General features: G+C 34.4%; 1 protein-coding gene across 1 annotated transcript; it reads right to left on the bottom strand.

Annotated features, from left to right (window-relative positions):
* On the bottom strand, positions 1 to 10,288 carry LOC135688157 (uncharacterized). Its single transcript, XM_065204884.2, has 6 exons — positions 10,125 to 10,288; positions 8,284 to 8,327; positions 6,684 to 6,742; positions 5,261 to 5,380; positions 3,875 to 3,946; positions 1 to 571 (listed from the first exon to the last, which is right to left on the bottom strand). The coding sequence occupies exons 1-6, from the start codon at positions 10,271 to 10,273 to the stop codon at positions 299 to 301; spliced, it is 717 nt and encodes a 238-aa protein (XP_065060956.2). The 5' UTR covers positions 10,274 to 10,288; the 3' UTR covers positions 1 to 298.
* Positions 10,289 to 17,830: the final 7,542 nt, after the last annotated feature.

Genomic DNA, 17,830 nt, shown 5'->3' with positions numbered 1-17,830 from the left:
TCTGCCTTTGTCATTTGCAATCGACGGCTGTAATCTCTTACCTTACAGTTAACTGTTGCAAAGGAGGACCTTATATATTTCACTAATGCGGAAATGAACAGTGCAGCTGTAAGAGCCTTTGCCCTGTCCAATGGTGCACAGCACAACTGATCTGAGCACAGCAAAAGAGATGCATGTGTTGCAAACTTTATTTCTCAAAATGAATGAAAAGGAATGAAAATCTTTAATATACATATTCTATGGAAGGAAGTCTAGCGCAGTTTTTTAGAATAGTAATCTACTCTAACGTAGGCAAATTCTACGGTAGCAGCTGTTTAGTACATTTTGATAAGGACATTAATTCATCACCAGTGGGTTCAGCACATGCCTTCCATCTTACAAGACCATTTCTATCGATTAGAAATGCATGTCCAACTACAATATTTCCAAGGAGTTCCCTACTTCTCAACTTCTTTAATGAGCTATAAAGGCAAAGGAAATTATCATGCCTGTCCTTCGGTATTGCGTTCTTTAATGCTCGTGATATGAATCCTCTAAATAAGCCATAAAACCAGTACTCCACAACGTTTACCTTGAAATTGAAAAATTGACAGTTAAACGGACAGCAGAAAAAATTACTTAGAAACAAAATTCACCAAAACATCTATTGTCTGATATCTCGTAAATAAAGCGTGTACACTAATTCTTAATCTTGTATGGATTCCACTGATTCCAAATCACGACTAACTTGAATTTCTTTTACAATTTAGTTTTCAAGTTATGACGTCACAAGCATCATTTTTAAAATTTTTGAGAAGAGCATCATTAAATACCTCTAAATGTGCAAAATAATTCAAATGTGTTACGAATTAGTTGAGATATGGCCACATCTGTAATTTCGTCTCTTTTCATAACTCTATAAACAGAGCTAAAATATCAAAAATCCCTTAACAAAGTTAAGATCTTTCATTGGCCATATCTCATCCAATTTTTACATATTAAACTGATTTTGCATATTTCGAAGTATTTCATGGTTTTCTTTTAGGTTCCATGATCAAATAAAAAAAATAAAAAAAAATTAATAATAGATTTATTTTACGACATCACACTTAAGAACTCGTTCACTAATCGCGAAAATGAATATGGTGACAACCAGTCAACACACTAGATAAGCAACAGAATCCAAGAAACCACAGTAACAGCAGCAAAGCAGTAAATCAAAAATAAGATACAGAGAAGGTGACATACTAGACTGACTTCAGGCTACATACATTAGATAAGATTGGACAGATAAGAATTCCTCATTCAATTGTAATTTTTTCTTTTCAATAATCTTTAACTTGCACACTTCAATAATCTTGCACAACAAGCTTATAAATAATTATTTGGTAGAGGTAAATTTTTGAAGGAAATAAACGTCTACCAGATTAAAATAAGTATCATGTAATATATGAATATGTCTAAATATTTAAATATCTAATATTAAATTTTTAAGAAGCATGTATTCATCTCAGTGCATGTATTCATGGAAATAACTGATCCCAAGTCAAGCTCTCAATTTTATCAACAAATTTTACCCTAGATTTATTGATATTTAAGTACATATTTCAATATTACTGATGCATACAAAACTAGACAGGAATATTTCAACAGAATTAACACGCAAAGTAAAGGAAATTAAAACTCGTACGGTTTGAGAACCTAAAGAAATGTTCGGTCATCAAAGTATAGAATCATATACAGGTAGTGATCAAATTGTGTCCTCGCCCCTTTCTTTAATTTTTTATCTCTGTTCTCAATTATGATAATTACTGTTTACCGATCTGCCATAAAGTATTCGATGCCGTAAAGGCAGAGCTGTTCATGCTTTTGCCTGATGATCGATTAAGCGTGAAACTCGAGGAAGCCATTTAGAACGGTCCTGTTCTGTACATTAAAAGCGTCGGTAAATGTTCAATTATTCACGCATGTTACCTAACATGCTTTTTGGCGCTCGTTTACCAGTTAATGTTAGTAGGCAATAGAGAGTACTTTAGGTATAAATAACATGTTACAGTTGCCTGTTGATCGCATCAAGCGTGAAATTCGTAGGGAACCTAAAAACAGTCTTGTTCTATAGAAGCATGTACAGCACTGCCTTGCTGTCGCTGAGCACGATGTCATCACCATTATAACGGCTAGCTTCGTTAAATAACGTTAAAGTTAATGTTTTATCTTATATAAAGTGTAATTATCGCTAGAAATGTTATACGATAGAATTATTTTGAATCTAAAAAATTCAATCGTCCATGTTATCATTTCTAATACTTTCGATGAGCACAAGTCCTTATTCAATGCATCTTTTATAAGCTGACTTAGAAAATGTGTAAAAATATTGATGTACTATCACTATTTCTCAACGACAAACCTACGGACTTCAGTGACTATGAAGAACTTCTAGAAATCGAAGCCTTTTAGGAATTTAACCTATAAGCACGAAGCAACTTCAGATGGAACTATTACACCCGTATGTGTCAAAGTATTATTGTAACATAGGGAATTTCGCAAAAGAAAGCTGTCTGGTGTCGGCTAGCTATTCATAACAATAAAATACATTTATAACCGACGTTAATGAACCCATTTTTAACAGTAAAATCTATCAATGGTTTTGTTGAGTACAAGACATTCTTTAAAATGAACAATTCATAGGATTTTGAAATTCAAACAGGTTCAGAGATTTGAAAGGAAAAAAAATCAACGTGGATAGAAACTCTGAATTGTTTGAAAACCGTTTTGGCCAAAAAAGAGACAAAATATGCCTTCTCATACTGGAAAACATCAAAATGGTACGGAAAGCGGAACCATAGCCAGAGCCCGGAAAAATGACGATCACACGGTCAATGACAATGCGGAAAACCAAAGTAAAAAAAATCCAAAGGATTGAAAGAAATGCCCAGAGGAAGAACTAAAACTTTTCTAGACTCTAGCATAGGAATAGAAAAGTTATCTAAAAGCGAATTAAAAAAAGATAAAGTATCACTGCATTCATTCAAGACACACGACGTATATAAAAGGTGTCTTGTGCAAAGGGTCTGGGCAAGCCAAAAACAACAGCCAACAGGCATCGATTGTGAGATTTTGCTTGAATGTGATTGCCTGTTTTGTCTTGTTCTCCTTGTCCACCGGCAGATCAATGATTCGTGGAGCAATAGGAAGCTATTTGATGTTTTCAAAAAATATTTGATGTTTCATAAACCCCGCAAGAAAATGGAGTAGCCGTTGTTTAGCGACTCCTGGTTCCAAGTGAGCAATGTTTCCAGGATGTTTCAACAACTCATCTTTTTTAGAAACAGGAAAGCAGGCGCCGAAAAGCAGTCATCGCAGAAAGAAGTGTTGACCGCCAAAACAATTTTTTCGAGAAAACAGATTTATAATATTTGCCAATTTAGCGTCTCTGCAATTTAAATTGGAGCATTCTGTACGCAATCAAAGGCACAATGAGGGTCAAGGCTGGGAGCGAGGGGTGACGTTTCGATTTTGGAAATAATTTTAGGCGTTTTATTGATAAAAGGAGTGAATAATGTTGGTCGGAAAACAATCCAAAAGCTAAGGTATGTCAGGAAAATAGTTAAAAAATTAATTTTTCTGTTATAGCATACTTGTGTAGGTGATAAGGACAAAAATTTATCTTGTAGCTTTGCAATTTTGAAAATGTTCCATAATATTGGAATTATGTCCCAAAAAAGAAACAAAAAGGGAAGAAAATATCTACTAAAACCTCCGAATTGTCATGGCCTAAGGATCCCCGAGAAATTTTATTGGTTTGTCTAAGGAAAAGAGTTTAGTTGTTAGGATAGTCTAAATGGAACGGAATTATTTCTGTCAAGAAGCAACTAAAGAGACTCTAGCAACTTACCTCGAAATAATTTGCACCTTTAATTCCATGAAATTCCTCTTGAAATGCTTTGCGGTACTGATCACACATTGGCTGGTAAAAGATGAGATGGTTTAATGGTGAATACATGCATCGAATTCTTCCTACAAATTTTCTTTTAAACATCATATAACATATCACTCCAATCACCCATTTTAGAGAAGGTCGGTATGGCTATGCTACCCAATAAAAAAAACTGAACATTATGATATATTTCAATTGCGTTTGAAAACCATGCTAACTAATCCAACTTCTAAAATGGTTTTGAAAAAAGCAAACATTTGAGTAAACTAAAGCTTTCATTCTGGAATTCTTCAGAGTTTAGAACGTCAGAACATAGATCGAAAAATCTACGCTAGGAAATATATATATATACTTGATACTTTATTGAGAGCGGTCGGATTTACATTATATCGTTTGAGCAACGATAGTTATCAAACACAAATTAGCTTATCGTATAAGTAACAGTATCCTATCAGTACAGTACCCTATTTTCTAAGACAAACCCCATAGCTTTTGCAGAGACTCGATGTTCTTTGAGGCTTGGATGTTCTCAATATTATCCTCATTTCACGTAAGAAAATTGACTATATTCACTAACGATATTCACTAGCGTGAGAAAAGATTTTAAATAACATTTTGCCGTTTCTTCTGATGTTTAATCTAAGTCCTAACTTCTTTGCTAAATCGGGTCTCAGGTGTCCTTCTAAAGTTTACTCTTTCAAAAATAAGTGTATTATCTACATCAGTACAGATGTGAGCCCTTGACAACTATTTTGTGCATTAGTTTCCACCCTTTGTACATGGTATTTGAAATTCATTAAATTATTTAGGTCGTTAAAAAGTCAGGCCATAAAATTAAGGCTAATGAAATATCACTTTGTCAAATGGAGTCAGCTTTGTGGGGCTCAAATATAAATAAATAATATTGTCCAATAAATGAAACATCAAAATATGGAAAATAATATTTGGAACTTCAGTCGGAATAGCAGGATTTTTATAGCTTCAAGTTAGCAGTACGGGATAGCACTGATTGTCTTTTCTGACTCAACATAGTTCAAGCACTGACGCTTTAATTGACAGAATCTACAGTACAGAAAACCCCACTAGACGAGCGAATTCAACCCCCACCTTGTCCCCTCCCCCCAACCGCACCCATGAATCCCTTTCCACGACCCTAACCTCACGCCACCTCAATGATAGGCAAACAAGTTAATCCCAAAGTTCCTATCTTGCAGTCAAGGACTTGAGAAGCAACATCAAGATGACAGACAAACCTCCACATGGAACATTGACTTTGTGAAGAGAAATATTGGCAAAGAACACGGTAACAACAAAAATACTTGGAATCTCTAAAAGTTTACAAACCTGGGCTATGCTTCTCATAGCGATTAGAAGAAGCGTCACATTATCTTTGAACTCTTCCTCCAGGTTGACAGATCTTCCCGACAGGGCAGTCGCAGAAAATGCTGGGAAAACCACAGCATTCTACAAAAAAGAAGTTTTTGCTATAGTTTATAGTCACACGGAAAATGAAATAAATAGCATTTCAAAACCTATAAATGATCTACTACGCGTTAAAAATGTTTAGTTTCTCGTCATTCATTGATTTTTTCCTTCCATATTTTGAAACCAACTAACAAAGCTTATAACACAAAAATAATGCAAATTCTATTTGACGCAGCAAACATTAACACAAGTATAAAATAACAAAATAGTTTTGTAAAATTTGCTTTATAAACGCCAATCACAGACTGTCTTACTTTCTTGAGATATTGACTTAACGTTGGTACATATTCAATAACTGCATTTTGGCTTGCACTTATTCGTTCAGAAAGAAATTGAAAGGTGTGTTTTTCGATAGAAAAATAACGGTAATGATAAGCTTCAATATTAACAATCTATTCAATCTGCAACTTCGTTTTTTTGGATTCAAACAAATTGCTTGAAAAATGTTAAATGTGTCATAAGATTACCAGAGGCTTTGGTTTGGATTTTTAGATAAAAATCAATTCCTTCGAGAATGACCCAGTCAAAGGACCTGCGAGCCTTATACAAAAATACCAAAATATACTACCTGCAGATTCGGAGCCTAAATATGTATATTTAGGCCAAAATAAGTCATTCTCACTACCTATATACACGTACAATTTCGCAATACAACTACAGGAAATAGTGCCTGCTCATCTTTAGTGCCTGCTCATCGGAAATAGAGTCTTACAAAGTTTTCCGGCATTGTAAACGCCTCGTTTTGTCAACTTTTCTCAAATGTTAAATTTGATAGCCATTACATGAAAACAACATAAAATTTAGCATAAAAAGTATCAAAACAATCATTGGTCCAAAAAATGAATTTGTGAATTCAGAGAGCATCAGTCAAATATACCTCAGGTTTATGTTTCCTAGATATCGCGGATTGAAGAAAGATGAAACTAAATAACAAAACATTTCACTATAAAGTGAACCTTGCTTTTGAAATCTTAATGTATAAAATATTAGAAGAGCACCGATACTGGAAATCTAGACAAACATTGCTCGCACTTCTACTCATTAGATTTATAAACATCACAAATTGATACACGTAATAAGGATTACGATTAACTAACAAAGACAAGACAAAAAACGACCGTGAAAGATTAAAAAATTCAAACTCAAACAAAATGAACAAGTAGATCATTATCCATATCCTAGAAGCTTGCCATAAACCTGAAGGAAACCAAACTCATTGTCAATAAGGTGAGAAAATGCAAACATTTATCGAGCAGAAAGAAAAAATCATTAAAAAATTTACCTGCGCAGGTACTAAGTTTTCTGGTGCAGAAAATCGCTTTCCTCCTGTTCTTTGGTATTCTGCAAAATTAGTTAAAAAAGAAAATATTAGGGCAAACAAGTATACCATGAAATGTGGATGAACTGCTTTTAATGAAAAGAATGTCTTAGTTTGAATACAAGCTTTCCTAGCAATTATTGTTTTTATTTACAAATATACATTAGAATGTTTCGTGCATGCTTGAATTTTGGATAATGTCCATCTAACATATCTTATTTTCATGCTTCTGCAAGAAACATCTACTGTTGTCTCCATTAATTCACATACTAATAATGGTTTGATTGGTGCCATGTCTTCATTGTGTTATCAAAGAGACACCCTACTTTTTAGAAGAAAAGTATTTCTCCCAAAAAGGTGCACAAAGGTCTTCAGCCTCGCACTATCATCAAACTTAATATTTGCTGCAGAAAAAAATCCTTCTATGAATGAAAAGGAAACTTAAAATCAAAATGACAAGAAAATTAAGTAGAATAAATACTTAATTGTTTATTTAAAGATCCTGAATTAAAACAAATTTTGATTGCCTTCGAATATTATTTAGGGCTTCAATAATGACCAGGTTTAAAATTTTGAAATCAAATGTGCAATTCTAGCAGGAATGCATCATAAAAAATATTCTTGGGGACGTTAACATTCTCAAGTTAGATATCCATGCCTCTTCCATATATCAAAACACCTATGGGTTTGGTTTTAGTTAACGTTGTGCCAAAGACCAAGTAGTTTGTGCATTGGTTTGTTCCTATTCCCAAGGAAAAACACAACATGGAAAGGGCAAAAGAAGCTAGAGCGTCCTACTCAAAGAGTGGGAAGGTAAACAACCTGGTAATCTGCTTCAGAAATGAAGGATTTTGTGTTGTTATATTTCCTATTGCCTTTAACCATGAAATTACCACAGTCCCATATTTAATACTATTTGGAAGCCCAGGAAGCGATGTGGAGATGAAGGCCATGTTGGTTGAGCAACCGGTCATTTCCATGCAAATTTTTGTGTTTTTTATAAAATCAGAATTTCTATAAAAGGCATAAGAGTTTATATTATTTCTATGGATTTTTTATGATGTGGTAGTTTTGATGTGATAAATTCATAATGCGAACAGTTAATAACCTCTACTTTGATGTTTTTGCAGTTTTTCATGCACCATAAATATTTCATAATACACTATCTCATATTTCAACACTCATAAAACACAGCTTAACATAAAGTTATACCCTTAACAAAACTTTCACTTTAAACTGAAGCAACAGATAGCTCTATACCTTAAGAAGATCTGTTAAGGAAATGTTAAAAATAAACAGCTTAAAATAATTAAAATGTTAATGTATCTAACAATTTGAATTTTGTAAGAAGGAACGTTTCAAGGAATTTGACAGAAAGCTTTCTGCATAAAAAAGTCTCCAGTTTGCATTCAGATTTAGGACAGAATTAAGCAACTTGACCCTTCTAAGTTATATGATTAAAAATTAAGATCTATTCCATCAATCTTTTTTGATGACTGATATAATAAAACATAACTTTAATGGTGAAGAGAATAAATTCATGATTTGTAAAAAAAGTATTCACCTCTGATGTCTGCAAAGTATGAACCCTTTTTGAATTCTGTTATCCTAAAATATAATGGAGACAATTCTGAATTCTAAAAGAACAATTGACTGTCATTTTCTAATAAAATCAAAATCTAAGTTGGAAATATGTAATTAAAAAATAGCTTAGTTATGTATTATTCTTGCATTATTCAAATATATATTATGTATTATTCAAATAGCATTATTCTTGGAATTTTTCAACAATTCCTATGATGTTCATCATATTACTTCCATGTGGAAGGCTTCCTTCTTGAGATTGTTTTCCAGGAGGTGGCACTAAGGGAGGAATGTTAACAGCAGTCTGCTTACTTATAGCCTTGTGCAACATCAAGATATTTGATACAAATTCCCTCTTCTGCAATGATGGAAATTCCTGCATTTTATACTGGATTTTGGTCATAGTAAGAAGTGACGAAACACAGAGCTTTCCACTGTACTTTCACTGTTTCAGCTATGTCTTTCTTTTATATGAGTCACAAACTAAGTTTGGCTATTCAAAGGTGGGTCATATAACTGAATGATATCATAGATTCTTCACTTCTTCTGGTGTCTTGCATAGGTTTTTCCTTGGCCAATTTAATATACCTTTTGTTTTTCCTGTAACATTTTCATGTGTTCTATGTGTGATGCCCAGAAAACATCTGAAGTCAATTCTTTTCAAAGATATGTTTGCTGATCAACTCCAGATACCATTTTCCTTGACATTACATACAAGTATTCCAGAGTGCTTTGTAATAGATAGAACTCGAAAATCTGAGGATAGAGATGACATTTTCCTTCTATGATTAGGTGTGACTTCTGCAAATGCTTGCACGGGAACAAATAATGTTGCAAAATGGCAGGTTAAAAGCTGTCGGATTTTATTTTTGAATAGCATTTGCAAGCCTTGTGGTATGGCTGTGCATGGGATTCACCCACAAATATGCCTTGGTTCATCTAAATTAGAAAAAATGCATACCCATGCATACCAAACTTTTGCACTCTGACCTGGCCATACTCCATTTTGCAGAGTGAGGTCAATTTTGACAAGATCTTGAGTGTGCCAAGAGTCTGCACACTTCAGGTGCAGGTTTGCAAAGATCATCCTAAAATACAAGGTGCACAAGCACTATCCCAGTGTTGGAAAACATTAATGATTTTGCCACCGCATCACTTCAACCAATGGTTCATTGTCAGCTGCAATCTGTGAGCAGAAGCATTTGAGCTGCGAGGAATGATGACCATGTTAACACAACTATGGTATCATATACGAATTCCTTGATATTTTGGGTCACTAGCGGCCTGAGAGGTGAGCACAGGAAGTCCAGTGCTCACACCCCAGACTGTGCTGTTTAAAAACTACCATATCTGCATCTTAGGTGTGCAATTGCCATGCTATGCTCTGCATACTGGCCTTTATTTTTTCCTTTTGAATTTGCTGCTCCTTTAGAGCCCTCTCTTTTAATTAACGGAAATAGATTTATTTAACTTATTCTGTGAACAATTCAAGATCTGAAAATTTTCCTCCAGATTGGAATTTTTAGGAATTATGAAAAATTTTTATCTTTGCTATATTGTTTTTATCACCACTAATGATGTTAGAAATGTTTTTCTCTGTTAATGTATAACCAAACGTTACCTATACACTGTATTTTTATGGTAATTAGTCTCAGCCGCACAAAATTTTTATCTGTGCTAATTGCAAATGCGCAGTTTTCATGGACATGAAACAGATCCCCTGCGCATCTTTCAAAGATTCCGATCTGAATTTTTGCATAATAAAAGACATCACTGAAATCAGAATATATTTTATTGCCTAGCCATTCTAACGATACTTACAATTCCTGCCTTCTCATCTGTCGTTCTACCTTTGTTGAGTACGCAGATGCATATTTCAGGTTTTCGAAGCAAAATACCTTGTTTATACACTTGCTTTGTTGCCATAAACCGCGACAACTAGCATACTGCCTCACGAGAGCAGCAGCCATTTTGAATTATGTACCAAATTCAACGAAACGAGGTCAAGAAATTGTTATCAACTCGAGGTCTTGGTTTTATCCATGAATCAACATAATCATCAGCGATCAGCCTTGTATTTTTAATTTCCTCTATCCAAGGGCATCGGAGCCACGGGGGCAGCGGGGACAGCACAGGGGCAGCAAAGTGCCCTTTTGAAGAAATTGATTTTCAAGCAATACTAATTCATATAATTATTTTGAATGCTATTGAAATCTAAGTTTCAAGCATCTCTCGATACCTTCATGCAAGACAAAGGTCAATGTTTTCCATTTTGATGAGAACTGAAAATCGATTTGCCAAAAATTTTGACCACGAAAAGTTGAAAAGTTCTCTTTAACTTCCCTGATCATGCTGAACAGATTTCAGATTGCTACAAACACTGGTTCGCATATATTCGATATATCAGTCAAGGCATCAATGATGTCCTAAATTCAAGCAAAGGCATATGAGCCATGGGGGAACAGTGGGCACGTACCCCCTTTTCCCCCAAAATTTCAGCTTACCTGCTCCTTTTTAGCTCACCGTGTTGCTCTTTTTGCCTACTGCATAACCAAAAAGTGCTCTTGAATATACGAAATAGATGCTATACAAAATGAGCAAAGGGGGCATAGTCGCCAAAATTTGTCTGTGATAGCTCTGTTTTTTGTCATATGTAATTGTGTAAAAAGTTGGGCAAGAAAAGTTGGTCACTTTGTCTAAACTACTACCCCTCCCCCAAAAAAAGCAAATTGTCCAGGCAGTTCAGTGATGACGATCAGTGTTCACAGAAACAGCCTCCAAGTTGAAAAAACGGCGAATTCAAGAGGATTGATTTCAATTATCATAATCACTATTGCTCTAATGAAGCCCCGTATGCCGGGGCAAAATATTAGCCTTCAATGATTCACATGTATTTGCTGTTGTTCATTCTCGTTGCATTGCGGTGTTTCTTATTTGCTACATTTTTATCAATATTTCGCCGCAATAATTCCTTTGGAGTCCGTAGAGCAGCCTGCTATCGTGACCTTTATTCACACATAGGTATAATAGTTTGATGGCCTTGTAATGGCCTGGTATGACCACAAGCATTTTTTTGAGGGATTGCCACACATGTTCGATTTTTTCAATTTATTGTAAATTTAATGTATCAAACTATTGAAAATGAAATAAAGTTTAGTTAGCGGAGAACATTATCATGTCATTGAAAAAAAAATTTCGAGCAGCATTTTCATCTGCAGGAAACTAGTAAAAATTTGATACAATGATAAACTTTCACTTTAAACGAGGATTTTAACTTTGCTTAGTTGGCTAAAAAGTATATGCTATCGTGATTGTAGCTTTTTTACACAGTGTTAAATGTCTTTCAAATATTCAAAACAACTGATTTACAATTCCTTGAAAAAAAATCGTTTGTCTTCCCAAACTTATTAGGCCTACAGACCCTTGATAGATTAAAATCAGATTAATCTAGCGCTCTACAAAGTTATGATGATTTTCTGATAATTGGACAGGCAAATGCTTCTTCGGCAAAGAGCGACTGCTGCAGAAAGAGAGAAGGAAATGGAATGGAACGAAAAAACGAAACTATCAACAAAAGCCAATATATACAAAGAATTTTCTAAAAATTTTAAGAAAATCGACCTTTTTATAACTACGATCAAGGCAGGAATTGGTACAAGTAAGACTAAGAATGCCATTTTTGTTCTATTTATAACGGGTAAAGGAATAAGGCGGATTCCCAAGTTTTAAAATCATCATCATTTGACTTGCCCTAAACTGAAGTTATGCACAATATGCTTTTGCTTGAAATTATAAGTTGCATTTCTTGGAAGATCATGTTCATCTGCAAAACCCGAGTCAATCGGAGTACTGCAAGGAAGTGTCCTTGGGCCAGTGCTTTTTCTTAACCTAGCTAGTTAGTGTTTTAGGCACTCCGCTGCTCATGAGTATGCTCTAGAAGAACTTGATTCATTAAAAGTCGTAGCAATCGCTGCATCGTTTTCTGCAACAGCTTCAAAGAAAAATAGTTCATGAAGTTGTAGCAAAAACGTCATGAACACAAAGAGTTTTAAATTAATAATTTACAAGGAAGAAATGGCCATTTTAAACATTGGGAAGTTTATTGCCACACCCAAACCCCGCCGTGTTTTTTCATTGTTTTTCTGTGGAAGGTTTTCTGAAGAACTTTAAGGTATTGTCTAGAGGAAAGTTAGACTAACCGGACTCATATAGCAAAAATAGCAAAAAGTAATGAGACTTCTTCATTAGCGACTGCGTTTCTGAAATTCAAGGCAAGTCGCTGTAATAATAAGAGCGCATTATTGAAGCCTGTCTTGTCTTCGGCGTTATAAGTCAATACTCTTCTTGAAAAAGCACCGTGAAAAGCTGCGCTTCAATGAGGTCACTTGTATTAAATCTGTCAAGTTAATAGACAACACCCAAAAGCTTCCATTGCTTTATCAATTGGTTTAGCATATTGACATATTTTAAAAAACCTATGCTCTTGGCGAAGAAATCATATTAAAGTTAAACAAGATCAAGGCTGTTAAACTATTACGTCATAGGATTATGGGCTTGACTTTATCTGTGTGATTATCCCTTAATTCACTATTTCATTTATGTTTCACAGAAGAATATAGAAAAATTATTTGTAAGCTAATTCACTGCAAGTTTTCGACAAATCTAGAAATTACTGCATACGTTGATCAAGGGAAAGCTAAGGACGATCGTGGCTTTGATATCATAAGAAAAGGTTGTAGCGCCCACAAGCTAGTTTCACGTGGGTCTTTGGACTTATTTGGTATTGAGGTAGACTAGATTATTACATGAATTTTTCTAAAAATATTAATAATAATAAAGCGATTATTAGTCATGGTCCTTGGTATTGAAAAAGATTTTAGCATTTAACGTTGCCTTTCAGTTGCTGATGCCTTAATGTCCGCAACCTGAATGTGCTTGTTTGACGCATTATATTTGCGCGTGGGTCTTGAGAGAGGCAGAGAAATATGCCCCACCCTCTTTCGGATAGTTCATTGGACAGTTAGACTGCTTCACAGTAGGCACAGTACAGACACTAAAGAATTCACAAATGTCTCCTACTGTAGGTTATGTCTGTCAAACTTAAACGCTACAGATGATAAAGTTTAGGCATTATTTTCTAAGTAAGATAGCTTTATAATCCTTTATACTCTATAACTGCAAGGCCCGGTTCAACTCGTATTCATTATTTTCTTTTTACAAGTGCATTAATATTGTCAAAACATGAAATTTCACCAATACTTTCAGCGCCAAAAAATTTCTATACTTTTTTTGCATAAACCACTAAAAGATAACCCTAATGAACAAAGTAACGATAAACGTTCTAGTAGAAACTAATTTAGACTGGTTACATGCTAATTTGTGTTATTAGAAACGCATCCCACGCTGCTCATATATCAAGATGGCCTTACTTCTAGATTAATGCACACGCCTAAGACGATGAATTTCAGTTCCCACATTCTCCAGCAGCATTCCTTGTTTAGAGGGTAAATGCCACACAGACTCACAAGCTAGCGGCATGACAATAAAAACAAATATAAAATTGAATCGTTCCACTTCCCTTCTTACTTCTTTTTGAAAAAAATCGATGACTTTTAAAAACATTTTCATCTTGATAATGGCCTTCCTCTGCTTGTACGTAAAATTTCCGGAGTTATGTTGCAAAAATAAATGTGGTTTTGAGTAAATTTTGCTTGTTTGTTGTACAACCTAAACACTTCATTGTTGACATTTGTGTACAGTTTTCTCTTTCAGACACAAATATCGCTACAAACTTAGCTCAAATTCAAGAACTTGGTGATACATCGATCTCCTTTTACACAAAGCTGATTCCCAGTAAGTGTAAACGGAGGGGCATGTACGTTGGGTCATCTGCGCAATTTATTTTGCAATTAAGAGACAAAGATAACCACCTAAATCAGTGCTTAGAAGATTATACAAAGCTTTCATTCTTTCACTTCTGTACTTGCGCTCTTTCTGGAGGATTTAGCAACAATGATAATATTTTTCTACAGTACAAAGCAAAAGTCTTTCGGCAATATTTCGAGGTAAGAGTCGAAGCTTATCTTCCTGAGGTAGGTATCTGCGTTCATATCCTGAGGTTAAAGTGGTATAATATATCGCGCAAAATAAAAAAAGATAAATAACGAACATATGAAAGCCGTAGCATGGGTCATAATAATACAAAGAACTCCGTTATCTTTGAAATTCACGAAAGTTTCCTGCGCTAAAGTCCCTAGAATTTGTTGTCAAATCAAATGATAAATTGGAAACTAGCGATGGAAGTCAATCCATAAGAGAGTGACTAGTTAAGTGAATTTTTCACATAGGGTACGTTGATTGGACAGAACATCAGAACTAGAAATAGATGTCTTTGTTGGAGACAGTCTATCTCTAATATTTTGGGGAAAAAACCTTTTTTGGCCTCAATAGACCCTTTTTAGCATTCACAAACGTAGCGTACCTTAATCATAAAAAAAGGTGCCCAAAATTGATATATTACAAGGTTTGATGGGAGGCGATAGACAAGGTTTGATGGGAGGCGATAGACAATGAATTTAAATTATAGCACAAAACTACATATTTTCTCTTTTTATGTTTTTTTGGCAAATATTTGAAGAGCAAAATTAGCAAGAACTTGTATGTTTATATGGAATTAGATTTCCAATAATTAGGCTACCAGACTACTGAACCAAGTCTTTTTGATATCGAGAAAACATTTCCTATATACAAAATTTTGATTATCCGGTTTTTTAATGACTTAGACCAATTTTGATTTTCCTTGAGTAATTAGACCTGGAAAATTGGTGTCAGTCAGAATTTTTTTGCAATTCCATAATGGGTGCCAATTAGATTCATATACGATATCTTAAGCCTATTAAGATATATAGAATCTTATCTTGAATTTTAAAGCAATATATTGTTTTATATCTAGACATACTATTTTTTCCTAAACTCCAACAAACTTCAGTTGATTATAAAAAACCACTGTATCAGAAGGCCTGTTTTTATATTCCAATAACCTAGAAATTTGTTCCATGTCCTTTATCAGGTAGCCTTTCACTTTGAAACTATTATTTTCTCTATTTCTGTCAGTCTCCATCAGTTTTCGTTATTCTTTCATTCTTTGATTCCTTTCTGTTATCTCTGTGTTCATAAAACAACAAACCTGCTGCTGATACAACACACAAAATTCCTCTAAAATCCATTCAAACGTTCCTTGGACCCAATTATATTTATCCTTGTACGAGGCAAGTTGCCTCCCGCGGGACATTCTGCACCAAGTTGCCTCCCGCAGAAAAAGGTGGCATCAACTAGTTGCCGATTAATGTTTGCCTTCAATTTATCAATTTTTCATTATCAATCTGAACAAAAATACGAGTAACAGTGTTCCTTTTGCAGTTTTTTTCATTTCATAGGTAGTCATGCATTGAAAAGATTGCTGGGAACAAGATGCATTATCGTTACTTAAACAATCAAAAATATCTGAATTATTTCAAATTTTTTTTCTCTTCACAGATAATTTTTTCATCTTCTGATAAGAAACCTGTGCAATTTAAAAGTCTGTGCAGTCGATTCTCATGGTATTTAGTATAGAGCAAAATTTTTACCAAAAACGGCTTTCGTAAAGAATGTAAAATATTAGCGATGTATAAAAAAAACGGAATTATATTTGTTTTTTGAATCTAATAAAATGAAAAAATAGAACGAGTGAATTAAGATCTTGAAAAGAAATCGTATTTGCAAATTTAGTTGACCAGGGAATAGAAATTTGTAACACTCCTTCCACAGAAATCCATAGAAAAGAGAACACCATTCTCACCTGTCTAACTTTATAAAGTAATTTGCCAATTTGCGTCAGTTTCTCTGGTCCTAGCCATTGTTATGTTAAGCAAGTAAAGTTTTTTCCAAATCTTAGAGTTAATTTTAGTGAATAGGATGTGAAAAAATTTATGTGTATTTAGAATTTTCGCTTCACAAATAACGAATACATGAAAAAATTATCTTAATGGAGAGAGCAAAGTTCATTTGTGAAGAATTTTAGCAAAGGTTCGATTTTTGTCGTCTTGTTTAGACATTCAAAGTATGGATCAGCAAATTAATAACTGTATGTTATGCATTCTTCTTACTAACTGGCAATTTAAAAAATTTCCATTTATTCTACTTATGTTTGAAAAGGCAATGCCACCAACAGTGATGGCCAGACTTCTAGTTCTATCCATGTAGGAGGAACCTCAAATTTGAAATGCGATGAAATGAAGTTGATCAAATATCAAACAAATAATAACAATTGATGGTGCTAAATAGTTGAAGGACGAATACGTTGCAAGTGTATGTCGTTTTCCTTTTAATTTAGAACAGAAATTCTAATCTGGTCATTTGAAGCAATTTTGGGAAACATGGGTGGTTTTATGCATCCGTTTCTTGTGAAGAATGACAGCAAAGGAAGCAAAATTGTTGAATTCCCAAAGCTTATGTAAGTGTTCCTTGAGACTTTGACTAGGTAATGATAATTCATATGTCTAAACGACTGCTACTTCCTTCTTAAGTGTGACCATCTCAAAAGGGCCAAGTGGTGTCCTCCACTCTGGTCGTCTACAAATTGTTAATCATGATAAATGATCGAATTTTGTTGAAATATCTAGCTAAACTTGTTCTTGGTCAAATCGTTATTTAAAAGCTTTGTGTAGTTTTTCGTTTCTCGGGCCAGCGTTTATACTGAAAGCCAGATTATCTTGAAGTGACAAATGATTTTACAAAGCTTTGATTTAGCAGGACAAAGAAGATGATTAATAGAGGACCCAAACAATATACTACATTTTACCAAGATACTTTTGGTCTATCGCTGCCATTATTGTCCAAACAGGACCCGTGCCACTGATCCTCAACTTGGGGCAGGGGAGGGCTATCAATGTAAAGAAAATTTCCTCTTACCTCTATAACCCCCATTGTGGCATATATTTTGCTGATGCTGTTGCGCTTTTGTACTTTGGTTCGAATGCATTGTTGTAATATAAAAGTCTATCTATATGATTAATTTAAGTTGGTCTTATTTTCTTACTTAGTAAAAATGTGGGGAGGCCATTGCCCCCCGGCTCCTCTGTGGCGCGGGCCATTCTAAAAAGATAAATTAAAAGAAGCCTCTCTTTCGTTTCAGGCGTTAAAGGATGTATTATGGTAACGAAATTGCAAAATGAATCTTCTATATTAACTGCCCTTGACTTTTTGTAATTTTGTAATTATCAGAAAGGTTCATATGAAATCCTAACTATAGTTACTTATTCGTTATGAAACGTATCAAAACGTGTTAAAAATTCATATGACAGCAGTTAGCCATTCTCAAGATGCCTACAGAAAATCGAAATAGAATGACAGTTACGAAAGAACTAGCAGAAGCTTGGAATTATTTTACAAATATCATTTACTGCAGCCTGCCACCTTACCCTTAGGTCGTTCCGGCGTCCCTGATACAATGTGATCACCCACTTCTTTTGTGAAATTTGCAAAAT

The sequence above is a fragment of the Rhopilema esculentum genome, chromosome 19, assembly GCF_057945365.1.
Source record: "Rhopilema esculentum isolate cy_ngs chromosome 19, ASM5794536v1, whole genome shotgun sequence".
Lineage (NCBI taxonomy): Eukaryota > Metazoa > Cnidaria > Scyphozoa > Rhizostomeae > Rhizostomatidae > Rhopilema > Rhopilema esculentum.
The sequence above is the reverse complement of the archived record's forward strand: the minus strand, read 5'-3'. Positions and strand labels throughout refer to the sequence as shown.

Coding starts and splice junctions, on each gene's coding strand:
- LOC135688157 (XM_065204884.2), bottom strand. CDS start 10,273: ATGGCTGCTGCTCTCGTGAGGCAGTATGCTAGTTGTCGCGGTTTATGG. Junction 5,381..6,683: donor AAAACTTAGTACCTGCGCAG/GTAAATTTTTTA, acceptor TCTTTTTTGTAG/AATGCTGTGGTTTTCCCAGC. Junction 3,947..5,260: donor CTATGAGAAGCATAGCCCAG/GTTTGTAAACTT, acceptor ATCTTTTACCAG/CCAATGTGTGATCAGTACCG.